General features: G+C 42.0%; 4 protein-coding genes across 4 annotated transcripts; 3 read left to right on the plus strand and 1 right to left on the minus strand. All coding sequences in view use genetic code 11, as the record gives it.

Moving 5' to 3' along the window:
- Positions 1-5,591: 5,591 nt before the first annotated feature.
- Positions 5,592-6,436, plus strand: EGR_09438 (hypothetical protein; the record flags this gene model as incomplete). Its single annotated transcript, XM_024498687.1, has 2 exons — positions 5,592-5,700; positions 6,300-6,436. 2 exons carry the CDS (start codon positions 5,592-5,594, stop codon positions 6,434-6,436), a joined length of 246 nt encoding a protein of 81 aa, XP_024346874.1.
- Positions 6,437-9,760: 3,324 nt separating this feature from the next.
- Positions 9,761-11,140, plus strand: EGR_09439 (hypothetical protein; the record flags this gene model as incomplete). The annotated part of the gene is made up of 2 exons (XM_024498688.1): positions 9,761-10,094; positions 10,941-11,140. The coding sequence occupies 2 exons, from the start codon at positions 9,761-9,763 to the stop codon at positions 11,138-11,140; spliced, it is 534 nt and encodes a 177-aa protein (XP_024346875.1).
- Positions 11,141-13,940: 2,800 nt separating this feature from the next.
- On the plus strand, positions 13,941-15,138 carry EGR_09440 (hypothetical protein; the record flags this gene model as incomplete). The annotated part of the gene is made up of 3 exons (XM_024498689.1): positions 13,941-14,342; positions 14,477-14,789; positions 14,864-15,138. 3 exons carry the CDS (start codon positions 13,941-13,943, stop codon positions 15,136-15,138), a joined length of 990 nt encoding a protein of 329 aa, XP_024346876.1.
- A 1,532-nt stretch (positions 15,139-16,670) lies between these two features.
- EGR_09441 (DNA-directed RNA polymerase II subunit RPB9) lies at positions 16,671-17,780 on the minus strand (the record flags this gene model as incomplete). Its single annotated transcript, XM_024498690.1, has 3 exons — positions 16,671-16,860; positions 17,506-17,681; positions 17,715-17,780. The coding sequence occupies 3 exons, from the start codon at positions 17,778-17,780 to the stop codon at positions 16,671-16,673; spliced, it is 432 nt and encodes a 143-aa protein (XP_024346877.1).
- Between the last annotated feature and the right edge of the window lie 993 nt (positions 17,781-18,773).

An 18,773-nucleotide genomic window follows, 5' to 3' on the forward strand; every position in this document is an offset into this window, starting at 1 on the left:
AATGCAACGAAAACATAATCGCACACATTGGCAAGCACCAACCAATTAGTGTTAAGGAAATGGTGTTGGCCGACTAATTATGGGCTCAAATAGCCGAGCAAGCAAATCAGAACAACACACTCTCCAATGTTTATATGAATGTGCGAGCAAAAGTGCAGCAATCGTAGTTTGCTGGAATATCCGGCGGCATTACCATTTGTCCGGTCGGTCTGTTGATCCATGCAGACCAATCACATGCATGAGAGGGATCTGGTGGCCAACTTTTCCCTATCAATGACCATATTTGGCCATCCTAATTTATACATGAACCAACACATGAGCGTACAATTTTCTTCTGTGGTAGACTTTTCATCCGTCTAGCACCCATCCATTTGTGTTGGCTGTGGTAGTGTCTGGGCTCAACAGCTACGACATAAGCGACGTAATTCGAGAAACAGCAGCGAAGTCTCAAGAGCAGCTTTGAAGAAGTAATTTTCTGACGCATCTAGAAACTGAAATTTCTGCATGAACGTGAAGTCAACATTATAAACTGTGCTTGCTGCTTTCAAAATGCTCGAAAGTTTTTAAGAAGGTCTGGATTTTACTTGTTTATTTGTGACCAAAATATAAACTTTTCGTCAGCACAGCGCAATGGAAGATAGCGTAATCGCTCGGCAAAAATGCAGGACGTAGCAATGTACGCAGTTTTCCAACTAGCCACAAGTATCGTGAAATCATCTCTTTTAATGTGCTATTGAGACTGTTGCGTCTGCCTCAATACTCACCATGCCTACTTCACAGGCGTTGAGCTCAAATGCAAGATAATCGCCAGGTCACCATTTATGCGTGTGACAGGCCTGCGTTGACTAATCTCTATGAAGTGTAGTTTGCAGCCAATCCTCGTACGCACTCATACTGCTGCCGCTGCTGGGTTTTGTGGGTATGCCTAATGTGAGTGACTGTTGTGCAGCATCACTTCTCCCATCTTTGTGCTTTCTGCCACCATTTAAATAGCTCAACCGAAGGGACGTGGCTTAAGCATTCCAGACCACTGCACACTAGTGCAGAAGCATTTTCTTTCACTACCATGCTACCGACTGTGCGTCTTCGGCTCCACTGTGTTCCATTTTACAACCTTATGTTTTGTATCACTGCAGCCTCTGAAGTTCTCCTAGAAGAACAAGAGGGACCAGACTGATGAGATATGATGAGAGCCTAGGTTGAGGGATCGGATTACTCCAGATGACTGATATTCAGCATAATTGCTGATGTGAAGTAGCAAAAAGTGGAATTATAGGGATGAGAGCGTTGTAGAGCAGTCAGAAATGAGGTGTTCATTAAGGTACAAGGATGTTTCAGCTTCTTTCCTTCCGAGGTTTTGACTCCAAGTTGAGGCAAATCTTACATAATCTGCAAAATTTTTAAGGAATATGGTAGACGAAGCGAGCTTGGTTAATAAACTTGTGACTGAATGAAGCTCTATCTGCCTGAGTGAAAAGTGTAGAGAAAGGGGAGTAACTGACAGACTGGTGGTTCAGTCTGTGGTTCGGAGTTACTAAGAAAGCAGATTAGCTGCGGTGAGTAAAGGCGGTGTTGGTGGAGGGAGTGCTTTCGGCGAGGAGCGGAGTGAATGCGGTGGAAAGTCACATCGTGTGGCGGCCTTTTAAGCAATTGATGCGGACACGCTTTTTAACTTACTCCACCTTTGCCTCTTTGTTACGAAATGGCGCTAGTGTTTTCGAGATTAGATCCTGTCGAGTTGCTGTCCAATGTGGCCCAGAAACAAGGACTTCGATAAACGCAATTCAATTTGCCAATGGAATGAGTGAGCTAGGAGTATGGAACTGTGGGCATACTGAGGTAGGGGATTGCGGGAGATGGATAGGAATACGTCGAGTGTGTGACTGCTGGCTGATGAATGAAGGCGAGAGAAATTTCCATTTAGCCTGTTCCCTTCGTATGGCATTTACATTATTCTTGATCGTCTATTTTTTGAATGATCAATTTTGAGTTCGCATATTTGTTACTTTGGTCAATTAAAGTAGTAGATCGGGTGTGAGGAATGAGACACCACCAAATCCTAGGCAATTAGACAAGAAAGGAAAAATTGTAGCGAAACAGAGTACAAGTCTTTCTTACCTTACTGGAATTTCCATTACTCTACACTAGTTTGAAATTACTAGTGAGTGGATGACTTGCAGCCCCTGCTTTTTGGAATAAGGAAAATGGTGTGAATATGGAGGGTTCGGGGTTTGATTGTGGTCTACTTAGCAAAAAGCATTCTTCCAGGATCAAATAACTAGCTGGCGGTGTCAGGTGGAACCTGTATGACAAATGCACGTAGACAAACAGCTTTGCTGTGATTAGAAGAAGTACTCTAGGAAAATGTGCCTTCATTAGTTTTCTATTCTAGTGAACGGGCGGTAATGACGAACAGATGTGCACAAATGACACTTGTTCTCGTGGTTATTGCAAGTACCAATTATAGTGAATCAAAACACCAGCTCATATGGTAGACAAAAAAGTGGATCCGGTCCTTGAGGTCTGATTCGTAAATCATTCGTAACAGGTGAGCACTACTATCCTGTAATTTTCTCGTGTAATTACACGATATGGCCATTTGCTCATAAGAGGTACACATTTTCCCTCACATTAAGTCAGGTAGTCTTCGTGTGCCAGATTCTAGTGTTCCTTACTAATTATTGTCACGGCTGATGTGACTGACGGATTTGATAACCCCGTAGGAAAAGTGTGCAGTGGCTTCCTAAAATCTAATACACTGCCCTACAATGCTTGAGAATTCCTGTCACCTCATTTTTGGTATGCGTTTGTGTGTCGCAATGCCTCTTAACTCGTCTCCACGGTCTCCATCCACGTCGTGGTAGCGAGTACTAAAGGAATTGATTTACATTCTTCTAGGCTTTAGCTCCTTGATGAAAACCATCACAGCGTTTAAGTTTTGTGTCGATGTGACATCCGACTGCCGCTTAACGGAACACGAGGTATATGATGAGCTGGGCAGTAGTGAAAACCGTGATTGGGTGTAACATAGACAACCCATTTAATGTAATTGTCTTGTGGATTAGGTAATATTTTGCTTAAAAATAAGAGCCCGACGGTGCAGTCAGCAATTTGTATTTAAGTACAAGACCTTAAAATTTCTGTAATAGTTTTCCTGAATTTGCCACTTTGCTAATTTGTCGGAGCGTACTACTAATATTTTACAAGTAGCAGAACGACATTGCATGGCATTAAATATCCAAGTTAAATATACTGCTTTTGAAGCAGTGCTATATTTACTTTGCTTATTTTCATTCATTGTCTAGATTTAGCACAAAATCTCAGCTAGTGGGAGGATTATGCGTGTATCGAGGTTTCGTCAACCCTGCACCTGGATTTTGGACCAGCATGATTCCTTTCGATGCTAGAAAAATTTTGGCAGTTGTTGGTCAATCTTATCTGCCTAAACAACTTAATCATTTACAACCTTGATGCAGTTTCCCATCTCGCAGTTCTAACGTTTTCTTGTTATTCTTTATCAAAATGTTGATCGCAGCATAAAGAGCGTAACAAAGAATTTCTTGAAACTCGAATCGACGCTCCCAATCACGTAACATTACCTTCTAACAACACTGAAAACGGTATAGAAAGCACTGAAATTCCACAGGTACTAGCCAATACTGAGGTCATTGTTAGTAACTGTGAAGTAGCCTGAAAAAGGTGTCTAATGTAAATCACTGCCGCATTTGCCAAGCAAGAGCTACAGTTGAAACCGGATACACACATTATTGAAACGCATATCACCTGGTTGAATAGCGTCAGCATGATCACTCAGTTGAGGTTAGATTCATTTCGTCCATTAGTTTATTTGAGGTGCAGGCGATGTGCATGCAGAAATAGTCGACCTACTATTTCTCTAACGTTAAGAATGGGTGGCCTTCGGCGATGGCACATCTATATCATCGTTATGTGTAGTCTTCGGAGATAAAATTAATTGCATTTGAATGAGACCAAGCAGCAGTAGTGAAAATCAGGACAGATGCGGTTCACCATCGGACTCGGTTTCCGATCGCACCAACTCAGCGCCCTGAGTCTTCCCTAAATACAAAAATTGGCATTTTACTCTTGCCAAAGACATATTTTATATACAAAAGAATTAGGGCTACTGACACCGTCCGGAGGTAGGCCGAATGGCGAGGTAAAGTGGGCAATGCAGGCCGTTAAGCAAACAACCAGCGTATTAAGCTCTACACTCCTGCTTTATCTATGTATAGACTTGCGTAAACGTGTGTGTCTATACTGCAATTTCGAAATATATTTTCTTACCTAAACGGCCTCTATTCTCTTACAATTGAATGTATGGGCTCAATTTCGAAAACATCCTCCTGCATCTTTGCTGTCACTTGTTGTGTGTTCTTCGTTTTCAGATACATATATATTTATCTGCACATTTGGAGGCATAATTTTACTTTAATTTGAAATATACTTTTATTCACATGCCCCGCAAATATGTGAGCCACCCTCAGTAGCACATATGTATATATTTACCACGCTTGCAAACTCAGGTATTTGGTCAGTCTTCCAAATACTTTTTTCCACTTTTATGTCTATACCTGGAGCGTTGATTTATACTTTAGCTCTTATCCATGTAAATTCATCCACACCTAATTACGCATCAAGTTAATTTTGTTTTTCTTGCATTTATTTACACTTGTATAGGTGTTAAGAAAATTTTTGTAAATATAATGCACCTACACCTGCAAATATCCTTATTTGTTCTGATTCTGAAATTCAAAACCGTTCCAACTTGCATATATATATACATAGCATAACTTTCATTTGTAAAATAAAATCCCTCATGTAAACTGAGGTGTTTACGCCATCTTGCTATTGCCAAAGCCCATTTGTTAGTTCTCATATTCTGCGTCTCTTCGTTTCGTATCTCTTCCTCCCCCTTCAACCCCACTTACCCCATTCAATGTCCTTACGTTCCAAATTGACTTTGCCTTCAGGAAAACCCACCCACAATTCACAACCTCGCTTGTCCCCAACACTTCATCGTCCACATTCTCATCCTGCTTTGAACTTACGTTATTGTGCTAGAGAACACTCCGACCATTACAAAATTTCACAACTTCATTCGGAAAGCGTCAACATTGCTAGGATTAATAGCCATGGATGCAAGTAGATTGGATGATAGCAATTAACACAATTTACCCAATAATATCTTCTATTAGCAGACGCTACGACGCACTTTTTTAACTCTCCCTCCTACTTTGCCACGTCCCCCTTGGTATTTTTAGTAATCAAGTGGATTCCATCATCGTCTGCGCCACTGTTTAACTCCCTTTTATGAATTTCCTTACTGAGATTCATTTACTCTTTCATACCTTTATTCATGCAGCATAGAAATCCCTTGATCCTGAACCCTACGCAAGGCATGATACACTTGTATCTCCACACATGCATCATCAGCTCCGCGTCACAGTCTTCTGGCATCATCGCCACCTCGAACTTGATTGTCCATAGTCCCCAAAATTGAACGCGCCTGCCCTTCTAATTGTTGCGACTACACCCTCCTCTGCTTCCCACTCCACGCACATTGAAAGGTCATGCATCCAGAATCGGACTTACCTACCGTGGCTGTTGACGTGTCAATCGCCTCGCAAAAGTTAATGCGCACTCGCAAGATGGAGAACGAGGGCCCACGATATACGGTGCGTATGGATAAAATGGAAGGATTTAATTAATGGGCGATTTCATTTAGCTATTTGTCTTTTGTTAAAAGGGTAAGCAAGAAGCTAATGGGTCCATGCGTACACCAATGGGAATGCAGACTTACCCGGTACTGTAGATCGGAATAGAACATATCCAACGTCTGTCCGGAAATCATATTTGGCAAATTAGTGAAACAAAGTGGTGCGGTACTTTGGACAGCGTAACTCATTGCAAAAAATACAATCCTTTAAGGACAAGAGAGCTTCTGACGCAGCGATAGAGCAGTGGCTCAAAGCCATCACTTCGCAAATCAATTGAGTTCCCATTTCTTGCTTGACTTCAAGGTACCCGTCAGACTTGCCCTTTCTGATATGCTACCTGGTTCAAAGGTGATTGGCTGCCACCGATCGTAAATATGCCAGTATACTTGTACTAACATTAGCAAAGCCTCTTACTGAGAATAAAGTGTAAAATTAGCAAATCTTTCAATGCCAATAAAGATAAGAATGAATTAGCCTGACCTATCCCGTGAAAATAAGCACCATTTACCATCACAGGGGCAGAAGCGGGGTGAGTTGAAGTGTGTAAACCCATGAATTCAGAGTTTGTCCACTGGGATCACATCCACGCTGACACTTTGGAAGGCGTCTTTCGCCAAGTCTACAAGGCTCCCTGCTACAATTGCTCCCGCCACCGCCACTCACCGCAGCCATCAGTACAGGCCGCTACAACTGGATGAGTATTGCCTCTGTATAAGAATAAAAGGAGAAAGAAGACAAAAACGAGACAATCATCAGTTCACATAGCACAATATCAAAAAATGGCAATATTCACCCTACTTTTCTCCTGAGATCAGATCGACATTGGTGAGAAAGACCACTAGAGTAGCAGGGATGAGCCCCCTGACAACGGTCTGGGTCTGAAAGCCCTTGTTGACTTTCACTACAAGAAGGCTTAATTTGATTACATCATTGCCTATAACGGCAGTAACTGGCTAGCACAACCTGTGCAAGCAATTCCAGGAATAACAGATACTCGTTATAAACACTGGTTTAAATGAGGGGGGGTAGGCCCAGGATAATAAAAAAGAGTAATATTGGTAGCGTCCAAGAATGTGAGAAAAGAAATATTTTTTCTGCTATGCCATGAAATACGAGAAGCGCAGTCCAAAAGTGATTCCGAAATTCGGGCTTCGCGGATATATGTCTTATGGGGCGGTACTGGCCACACAAATCAGCGCCTTTGATCTGAGACGAAAAACGTAAAAGTAGGTTGGTAAGGAGTAAAAAAGGGTGAGAGACATAAAACGATTAATAAAATCAACAAAAATCCCCTCGTAAGTATAATCTGTACATTTTTTAGTCTTGCGGGCTGGTCTCCAACACAACATGGCAAATTTTGTCCAAGCTACTGTTTCGTCATTATTGCAGTGGTGAGGTTATATGGAGATGTTGTGATCCCTCCGTTACGCCTGTAAGTGGGCGACGCAAACTATAGAATGGCAAGAAAAGGAGATGAGTTTAAAAAAAATGTTCAAAGAAGGACGAAAATAACAGAATGCAGAAAAACGAAAAACTTAGAGACGACCGCGGTAAATGACAAATACTTAAGTGTAGAAGTAACGGAGAGGGGTGTTTATCTGGAGCGCAAACGTCCAAGCCACCTTCTTTCACAATAAAAGACAGTCGTTACGATTTATTTCATTATCATGCATTGGCTGTCTCGATTCAGAAAGGGCGCTAACACAAATGTGATGCTTTATGGTGTTCAGGAAAGCAGATGAACCCGGTGGCCGGAAGGTGCCTGACAGTATGTCTATTGGTTGAGCACTGTGTTGAACGCCGGATTACTTAGTGTATCAGGCGATCCGATTTGGATGTCTCAACCCAGCAAATTCGCCCATTACCTCACCGAAGGCTACCACGACAGACGCATGATTTCACGAAATTATGCCGCTATTAAACAATTGTCGGATGTTCAATTCATGGTGTACAATCACAGTCTGCACGGAACATGCGTCAACTACAATCGAGCTTGTGGTGGACTCATTCTGAAATGTCACTAGATTAATACCTGGATGGACGGTCGAGGTGTTCCATTACAATCTGAAGTGCCTGGTAAGTCTGCAATTCCTTTTTAAATCTTTTGCACAGAATAATAAATTGGATGCAGTCATACCACAAGTAGATTAATGGATTGCTGGACCTACACACAAAGGACTAGGCAGATTTTTTGATCTGCATCTCTTAGGTGCGCATTGCTCTCTGTGAAGCGTAGCTGCAAAATTGGAGGGGTAGATATAGCCGTTTCAGAGACTGTGGACTGTCAAATTCAAACTGAAGTTAATGCATTCTTGAGCAGTATAAGAAAGTCAGTAGAAACTGACGATATGTAGTTACATCGTGCATAGAGGTGCATGTATATCAATTCTCGTGGAGGGAACTAGACCATAACAACTCCATGATACGTAAATAATGGTATGAATGGTGGCATGTAGTCGGAGCTACATGGCACTCCCACCGTCTCTAAGCGACTCACAATGTGAGTTGGTTAAAGGGCACACGTGCATCTACTGCAACGTGCTTTTCAACGCATCAACTCGTCTCCCTGCTAAAAGTGCTCCCTCCACCACCACACTCACCTCAACCATTCACCCCCACATTAGCATCACCAGCACCTCTGAACTACGGGCCAGGCATCATAGGCCACAGGCTGGACCTCTTCACTTTGCGCTCTAGTGAATAAAGTTATAGTCATTCACAAATCTGTCAGCGTAAACATCCTCCATCTGCCTTATTCCTTTAATAATACACACCCTCTGCTAATGGTGGTCTCAGATTGGCGTTAAAGGGCTCCATGAAGAGATATACAAACACTCTTTTATATCAGTGTCTATTTTCATTTGCTGGTACTTTATGTTAGTCATCATGATAAATATTTTTGAAGCAATACCTTCCACCAACGCTGTTTGTCATGCCATCCCATCAATCCCGTCCCCTGTGTTCTGTTTGAAGAAAATCAGAGGCTGCAGAGACACACAAGATGAACATTGTAATAGTGAACACCACGGAGTTAAAGCTGGAAAGATAGAAGTGTAGGAGGATACGTTGTTACCAAAATAGGGTAGGGCTGAAACTGACAAGCCAATCCTTTCGATCAACTTATCAAAGTAGTTGTGAAAACCAAGGAGACAGGAGAACTGATTTTGCGTCCTAGGCATGCACACGACCTCGCCCACGGACAGAGGAGCATGCGGGCACATGTATACATGCCACAATACGCGGACGTGGGCATCTGCTCCAGTTAACGCATAAAACCATACAATTGAAGATAAGGGCATAAAATATACAAACGCATATGTGTATGTGTAAGTATAAAGTCGAATTCCGGACCGTTGGTATGCACCTACATGGGCAATTGAAGAAACAGATGTATAAGCAAATAAAAACACAATCCTTCGTATGGCCTCAATATTACTAACATAACAGCCATCTGCAGAGGGAAAAATGTGTATTCGCAATCTAACAAATCTATTTATAAAAAGCTATACAGAAAATTGTAAACATACTCAATCCAACAAAAATATTTACAAAAATTAAAAGGCACACGAGGTTATATATACATATGTACCCACACAGGCAAGAATGTAAGGAAACACTAAATCTCAATTAAATCTATGAATGTATAATGCCACAAGAAAGTATAGGCTCTAATATGGAGGTAAGTTTGCATTTACACTGGAAAACATATGTTCTGAAACTGCCAGTCAAATGTGAATATCCAGTTATGCGTAAAAAATAATGCATTCACAATAGTTGCAATATGTGTAGGTAGGTTACTCCCAATGGGTGATTTGTTTGTTGAAACCAGACAGATGAGAAGACAGACGGTGATCGCCTTTCTCTTAATCAACTGGTTGTATTGTCTACTGTCACTGGGTTAGAATTCGCTGTCATGAGCCTCAGATAGATACTGAAGTCCGCTGACTACCGTGATAATCTTTCCTAATGGAGCACGGACTTGCTCTGTCTTCAAAGCACCGACTACGGTATCTTTATGTTGGATGGGCACTGCAAACCAACGAAACCGATTGAAGAGTATATGCTGCAGAGCGTCAACTAGGTGCCCTCACCAACCCATACTGATCGAGTGGAAGACTGGACAGCAGGAGATCAGAAATGGTCGTTGCAACTCTCCAGATCCTCCTCAATTCCTCATTGAAAGCAACTTCCACGGACCTCTGATTTCACGCAGTCAAGTCAGCATTGAAAGACTACTGGGAGACGAGGTCATGCAGTGTGATCACGACCTGAATGGAACATGCGTCAACCATATTCGAGACTTTGGTGAGGTTATTATGGAACAGGAAGACACAATTTGCTTTGACCATATTAAAGGTACTAAAGTAATACATGGACAGACCTTCGATGCAGTCTGTTCCTATTACTAAAATAAATAATGGAGTCTTGCCACCGTGCATCAATGCAGAGCTGTCAGCTAACAATTGCAGCACAAAATGTTTTACTCAATAACATATAAGTAGAATATATGCGACTACCACCTGCAACCTAGACAGAGGTCTCTGTCATATTTAGATAATTGTGCTATAGCATTGCCTTCTTTTCATTTTCGTTCCTTTTTTTTCTTTAACTAAACAATTAGCGATGGCATTAGATAAGGGTGGCCCCTAATTTGGATGGGTGACCATTGTCTAGACAAACAGAGAATCAGCATGTATTCCCATAGTATGCAGCAGACATTAAACTGAAGCATTATCCATAGACCTCACGCTGGATGTTTTGCGATTGAATGATCTTTTGGCACTATTTTAGACGCAAAATGTTGCCTCTAAGAGAGTGCCACTTCATTCGGTAAGTCAAAAGGCGAAATGCATATTACTGAGTAAATTGCTGAAGAAAGCTCCAAAACTTAAGGAATCATCATCTTCTTATGTCATTTAACAGGATGCTCTTTCAGGTGTAGGAAATGTGCTGTTTTTGTCTATTCCGTGCGCACCACTTCCTCGTCCTTGTTAATCACAAAGCGTGGACTTGACTGCATTCTAGACAACTGCGACGCCTTATTCAGAGCACTTGAGTTGAAAGTAAAGTAGGTCATTTTAACCTTACATTTTGACTAACTCTTTTTACCTTAGGCTAACAAGAACATCCAGCCAAAACACTTTTGAGGGATGGAACCTTGGGACAAGCAAAAAAACCTGTATTATGCTCAACACATCCCAGCTCGGAAACGAGACCAAGAGAAGACGACACAGCACGTCAACATGCCGTCTCAGTGTTACACTTCCACTGATGGTAGGGCCAGGATTATGGAAGCACTGCAGCACCGCATTGCCACAATACAGATCACAGGAGTGTACACTTGGTTCTCAAGTGTAATTCCGGTGGAGGAATGGGACGACTCGCGTGAATGTCAAAAATAAAGCATTGATTCATTTGGCATCCACTAGAAATGCTTGATCGTGTAGTCTACAGGTATCCACGTCACATAGTACTCCGAAACGTCCACAATTTATCGACACCAAAGGGTTTCCTTTCCAGACCTGTAATATTTTTAATGCTATGGCCTTCTCCCTTTGCTTTCTCCATTTTCCGACGGGATAGTTACTGTAAAGGCATTCTGCATTGCATGGTGTTATAATTTTACGAGAGAATACAGGTCTGTGTGACTCTCATAAAACAAAGCTAGTGCCTTCTTGGTGGCTTGCAACCGATGATATCTGCTCGGCCACAAGCTCTGTCCGATCTGAACACCTACTACTAAATGGGTACATTCAAACAAACAGGTACTTCAAGAGCATATGTACCTAAGTCATCCCACATCATCCAACACAACCCATCCACACAATGAAGTGCGCCTTGGAAACCAAGTATCCACTCGCTTGGACTCTTTTGGACGCACGCGCGTATATCTCTGTTGACCACAGCGGAATACGCAAGATTTGCGTCACCATGCTCCATGGACGAAATGAGACACACTTGATTTTCAAGCAAAACAATGGGAAATCTGACTCACCCTGTCACGATTTCATGTGGGTGCACAAGAGCAGTATCGCATGTCTGGGAAAACTTTTTTTTTATAATGCAGACTCCACCGATATTTACGTAAAACCACTGGTGCATCAACCTCCACACTGCCCTTGAATTGTGTGTGTGCTTCAACGGAATTCGCTTTTGAATTGAATCTCATATCGGTGATGACGGGTGTTCACATTCACCTCATAAATGTGTCACCACTCGAATTTAGATGGCAACCTATGGAGTTGTTCGAATGTCGGGCAGACATTTGCATCTCCACAGATTGCCTACCACTGTATTGAGGCAACTTTTATCAACGGTGTGAAATTTGGGGCATTAAAAACAGTAGGTGTGCATACAACTAAGGCTAGTTCCTTCCAAGCACTCCTAAATTTGTCACTCTATGGAATAATTATGTGACAAGCAAATAAAAGCGCCTATCAACTACTGCCACTCCTTTTGTGCTTCACAAGAAGCCATTTTGTAACTGGTACAGGAAACTACAAATTCGGAGAGGAAGGGCAACCATAACTTGGAAATAATAAGTGAATGTGCCAGTAACAACTATGCTGCTAAACATTATTTCGAGATTAAAGCTGGCACAACTGCCCATAACTTTTTAGATAATGTCCCTACCTCAACAAGATTCGTTAGCGTTAATAGCAGCGTTGAATTTGCCGAGGTGGCAGATGTTTACATTCGATTTAAAATGAAATGAACAATCTGTGCGGAAGGCCTTGATGGAATGTGCAGCTTTAGGTAAAAGTAATCGGGAATGGAATTTTTTTGCATGGTGTTCATCTACCCGTCCACAAAACCACCTACACTCCTACCTACTCACTCCCACATCTGCATCGTAGTCTGCTCTGAAGACTTTCAAAGGCGTTGACCGTCGGTGGTTGCAAACATTGACAATGAGCAACCACTGCCCCAATCTCTTCCACATTTCACCGGATGGGGGAGGTGTGGCCAAGAACTAATAGACATGGGCTGTAAAATTATTAGTATAACCGCCATCCCTTAAAAAACAACGCAATAATAACATTAAAAAGAGTAGATTTACTGAATCACAGTAATGCCGACCATCACTTCCACAGTCAGCACTTTGTTAGGACAACGCGAGTTGCGGTAGAGGATGACTTTACCAAATAGATATACTCAATCGGTGTGTAGACGTCTAAGACAAGGAGGGAAAGGGCATCGGATCACCCAAGTAGCAAGATGTAAGTGGATAAAGAAGCAGGACTCAGAATAAAGCTTGAGAGGAAGATGTCGATAGTGCCCAAAGAGACAACATTCCCACTTCTAGCGTGAAAGACTCGAACTCAGAATTCGTGTCCAGTAATACCCGAGGTGGAGGGGCACACAATCTTGAAAGCCGCCACTGATGTGGAATGGCAGTATGCGGATCCAGACTCTTCACCTGACATTGCGAGCCTTAATTACAGATGCGTTTTAAGTACATCCACCTCCCATGTCTTTGAAGTCAGTTCTCATGGCAACTGGTGAAGCAAGATGCTGAGAAACTCCTAAGATGCCGTAAAGCACTGACGAGAATGTAATACTAATCGACACTTCCTTTATAGGAATTACAACACCTTCTTCACCTGAATCCAAGTGTTGATGTTCAGGTGTTGATGCATAAATATATCCGCAATAGTGTAATAAGTTGGTTGTTTGTTTAACAGCCGGTTTTGGCAGGACCACTTTGTATTGGCCATTGTACTTCACCGGCTGGGCTGGTCTCCGGGCCAGCCAGCTAGCCCTCATGCCTTATGTAGGTCGAAGATATGTATTCTGCTTGATTACTCTGTCTGATTTCGTCTTAAGACAAGTCTCATAGTGCTGCCAAGTGACATTCACGCAGAAGTCCGGCTCAGTTAGCCTTAGGTAAATGAGTAAGATTTGGTGAATTATACAATGGAGTAGATAGATGTTACTTGAACTCGACCGATGCAGACCAATCACATGCATGAAAGGTGATCCGGCGGCTAACATTCACTCATTAGTGACCATATTTGGACATTTCCATCTGTTTATAAGGCAACGGTTCGGCAAGCGGATTTAATTTTCAAGTTGATTCCCGATTGCAGGCTATTACGCCTCATTCTTGTTTGAATCGGGTCGTCTGAATCCGCCACCACTACACTAGCCACAGTTGTGATATTTCACGCTCAAACGTTGATCTGCTCCACATCCAGAACAATGACTACATTATCGTTATGCTGGATTGGCGACGCACCAGTGAATGTATGCTGCAGAGCGTCAACTAGGTGCTCCAATCATCCGAGATTGATTGAGTTAAAAGTAGGACAACAAGAGATCACAATTGGTCGTCGTAACGCCTCAAATCGGCCTCACTACCATATTGAAAGCAACTTCAACAGGCTTATGATTTCACGCAATCATGCCACCGTTAAACGATTGTCAGATGGCCGATTCATGTTGTACGATCACAGCCTGAACGGAACTTTCGTCAACTACACTCGAGTTCATGCTTGTGTTATTCTGAAACATGGAGACATTATTTGCTTCGGGCACCTTAGTGGTGCTACTATACCGCCCGGACAGACAGTCGATGAATTCCAATCTGACCTAAAGTACCGAGTAAGTCAATATTCCTACTGGGGTGCTCATTAACTCATTAGCTTCCTTCTTACCTCCTTAAGATGAGGCAACTAACTGAAATTGTTTTGCCTACACTCACCGTATATTGTAGGTCCTTGTTCCACTTCTTGTAGGTGCGAATTACTTTATGCAAGGCAATGGACATTTCCACAACCACAGTAGGTAAGTTCGATCCTGAACGAATGACCTCCAATATGTGTGGAGAGGGAAGCAGAGGAAAGCGTAGTCACGAATGCAGAAGAGCAGGTGCGGTCGATTCGGGGACTGTGGACAGCCAAATTCAAGGTGGCAGGGATGCAGTAGTGAGCATAATGAGCAAGTCAGAAGACTGCGTTGAGGAGTTGATTGACCATGTATGGAGGCAAATGTGTATCACTTCTTGGGGAGGGCACGAGACCAAGACATCTCCATCTTGCATGTGCAAAGGTATGAAGGGAAGTGCGTCAGATACTCCACCCCTCACATAAGAGTAGAAGGTTCTCCTAAAGAAGTGTCGTAAGAGGGAGACGATGATGAAGTCGACTGGGATGTGGAGGATATCGGGAAGGATGCGGCAAACGACGCGAAGGCGAGTGAAGAACAGTGTTTGGTTTATACCTGCAAAAAGTGCGTCAGTGCGGCTGCTGATTGGAAGATGTCAGCGGGCGAAGAATTCCAAGTGGTGCCACCGGACCTACTTGTATTGAACACCACTGCACCTATCATTGTTGGTATTTGCCGAACAAAGCTGCGCAAATTCGCAATAGCCGGAGTGCTCTCTACCTGGATCAAGTAAATCTAAAGCAGGATGGAAATGTTGATGATAGGTTATAGGGGCGAATCAGAAGAGGGAAAGGTGGGTGAGATGATCTGAAGGCGAGGGTACTTTGGAACGTAATGGGGTAAGTGGGTAAGTGGGGTTGACCGAGAAGGGAAAGAGAAGGCACGAAGAGATGTAGAATGTTAGAACTAAAAAAGTGCTTTGGTTATAGCAAATTAGAATAAACACAGTTTTTATGGGTGGTCACATTAAAAAGAATAAGAGTTTGAATGAGTTTTGTCCATGGCATAAAAGACCTACTCGAAAAATCGAACAGACAGATTCTACCTGGTTGCTATCACAATGGTCACCCCATTGCATCGGGTTCGCTTAGCGCTGTCTTCAATGCGGTGGACAAAGTCCTCTCCTAAAATCGTAATGCAACAAGGTGGTGTGGAAGAACACACAACATTCTAACGTGTAGATTTGTCGGGAGGGTATTTCAAGGCTCAAAGTTTTTGCTGCAAAGCGGAATTCCGACGTCTGAGAACTGAGGAGGAAAACGCACACCTAAGCAAGGAATCACATCACTAAGCTCGAAAACATCAGTGTTATTCACTTGCATAGGTACGATGGCAACTAACCGCATTTATGTCGTAGAATTGGCAAAATCTAGCTCCCTCTACCGATGATTGAGGGCTTGCGTGCCGTTGGGTAGACATCTGACAGACTGACTACAGGGTTAAGGTGATGTGCGGCTAGTTTGAAGACACATTATTTATGCGAGACAGGCTCAAGAGTCGGGGACGTAGACAATCAGTCGAAAAGGGAGACCCAATTTATGTTTGCCACTGGCTTATAGATTAGGTAATCCACCGGTGAGAGTGAAGTTGACGAAAGAGGATCATCTCCTTCAAACGTTGAAAAGCGTGACAGAATCTAATTCTATATTTGATGGAAGAAGGACCTGAAGACCACCAGCACAATCAGAACTTCATGTCTTCATCAATGGGGCACGATAGTTTGGTCCCAGAATGCCGTTATATTCACGGCTACTTGCATTTTTTTCCCATCATCAGAATTGTACGAATTACATGATGGCTTAATCATTCGATTTTTCAATTGTTTGACTACGTGAGCCTTTCAGTTTGCGCAGGTAAGTAGACCCACAACTTCCCAAAAGTTCCACATTCGTTCCTATACGCACAATATAAGCCTATCTCTCAAAATCCAAATCATTTCTACAACAAACAGCTCCGGAGCGCCTGTTATGACTACCATTTGAAACATTTAAAAATCTTATCCAGAGTTAGATATTACAAAATGTTACAAACAAAACAATTAGTACGCTACATAAAATGACAGCGTGCAAAGAGTTTGATTTGTCAACGGTGGATCCGACCCAAGGGCGCCCACCTATTCGGGTTCGGTGCCTAAGAAATCCATCAGAAGGCGTAAAATTCGACAAAAATTGAATAATACATGTTAAAAATAATTACATACAGCTGAAGTCTTTGCGTACATCGGAGTAGGTAATAATCTGTAGAGAAAACGAGGGGTGCATGCAGTTATTCAGTCCACTTGTGGAGGCAATCAAGATTAGTGCACACATAGTATAGACGCATATTCTCTTCGGCCCTGACTGTTTGGGATTGGAAAAATACCGCTTCCTGTTTCTTACACTTAGGACACTGATGCTCCTCCGTTCTCGGTAGTGTTGGATCGTGTACCACGTCAGGGACTATCAGCGCTAACTCACTAAACAACAGATCAAAGTAGGTAATGCTTAACAAGCTAGAGTAATGCTCTACGACCATTCTTCTTTTTACGAGCGCATTACCACTGTAACATGCGTGACATATGATCATCTTCAGTGTATGCTAATCAGCTGAACCAAGCCGTGGCGCAAGCAGACTTGTCGGGTATACAAAACAAATAATCAGTCCAGAGCTTCCCCAGCATAAGGATGCTTATAATCTCTAAATGAAATACCTCTCTTTAACTTAATGGCAGGCTGGCCTTCAAGAATTTGACGAAAACAATTATCAGATTTAGTAACTGTATGCTTTTAAGTCTTCTGCTGAGCCTTTGAAAATAAGGTAATTCGTTTTACTTTATGGGGTATCTAACAAATCAACGTATAAGAGACAGTGCATACCGCAAGCCTCATCGGCAATAATCACATTATTAAGAATTAAAAACCGATCCAAACAGGCCAATAAAAGTATGAAATTAAACAGGAATACGAAATAGTACGCAATTATGACAAATTTTGTGGAGGTAAGCATTCGTGAAATAAAATTCCACAATGACATATAGAAATTCATTAATGAGAACCAATGTCACGATTTTCCCCATATTAAATTAGAGGTGATTAAACAAAAAAGTAACAAAAAACCTTACTCGATGGCCTGCTCCAAACGATTAACATAAATGCAGGGATTATCCGCCGGCTGCATAAACTCACAATTCCTACATGCATACATGAGCCTTTTGTGTCGTTTATCTTCCTTTGGGTAAAGCATATTGTTGCACTCACTGCAAAAAAGGATGCCAACACCTTCTGTTTTTACATCCTCCTATGGAAGAGTAAAAAATAAAAAACTCCGAACCTCCATCCGCCCAAAGACCTGATTGGGGAAACGCGAACACGAAGAGGCGTGAAGCTTTAAGCACATTAAAAGTAAAATGGATGTGTAAAACTGGAAGGATTAGTCCACCTCCGTTCCATTAAACATTCCTTCCACTTGAATTTTAACATTATTAACAAGTTATTCTGTGCAAAAGGCCTAGCATATTAATAAGGGCTAATTCGAAAACTTCTATAGATAAATTTATTAATGTTTAGGTCAGGATGATTTACAGTAAGCCACTTAAGCTTTTAAGCTGTGTAACTCTTAGTTGGTGTTTAAAAAGTTTTGTTTTATTGAGTTTAAAAAGGAAGTTTTTGGTGTTGTTACCAGTACTTTAACTGCTCTTTGTGAGAATTTGCCTAAAGTATTTTTTAGATTCCCGCATGTGTCCACACTGTAGAATTAAGAAAATTGAATACTTACGTGCAGGCAACTCATTTTAGTTGTTTGGCTTTGTTCTTCTAAGTTTGGATTTGATGTCATTATAGATATTACTAATTATTTGGAATAGCCGAAGACACCTGAATTCATAGAATGTGATTTTTTAGCTAAAGCTTTTCAAGAAGAGAATACATATGTCATAGGTCAGTAGGACCTGGAGCTAATGGCATTACCCGGAAACCAGCTAACTCAGCTAGGTTACAATGACGGGGAGCCTAAGCGGCTCCTTTACCAGAACTAAGATTTTGATAGAAAGCAGAGGTATTTTAAGGTCTTTGTGATTTTACAACTAGGTCGGTCGACAAAGTTTTAATGGATTTTACTTGCCGTATTCAAAGAAGACTGCATGCTGTGTATCAATTGCGAAAATGCAAGCTTACAAATTTTGTCAGCTGCGCCTGATGGTCCACATAACTTCTTCCCCTCATAATGACGTAATCTGCTCGGTCTTTTATTCTGGACTTACTTTGCTTCGTAACAATTAGTATCGTTGGAATCGGACCCATTAAATAAGATCGCATAAAGATCAGTTTTTTAAGAAGTTGCTCCTTGCCTTCCTATATCTATATCGGCATGTGACAACTACTACAGAATTAT

This window comes from Echinococcus granulosus (genome assembly GCF_000524195.1).
Source record: "Echinococcus granulosus chromosome Unknown EG_S00148, whole genome shotgun sequence".
NCBI classification, from domain to species: domain Eukaryota; kingdom Metazoa; phylum Platyhelminthes; class Cestoda; order Cyclophyllidea; family Taeniidae; genus Echinococcus; species Echinococcus granulosus.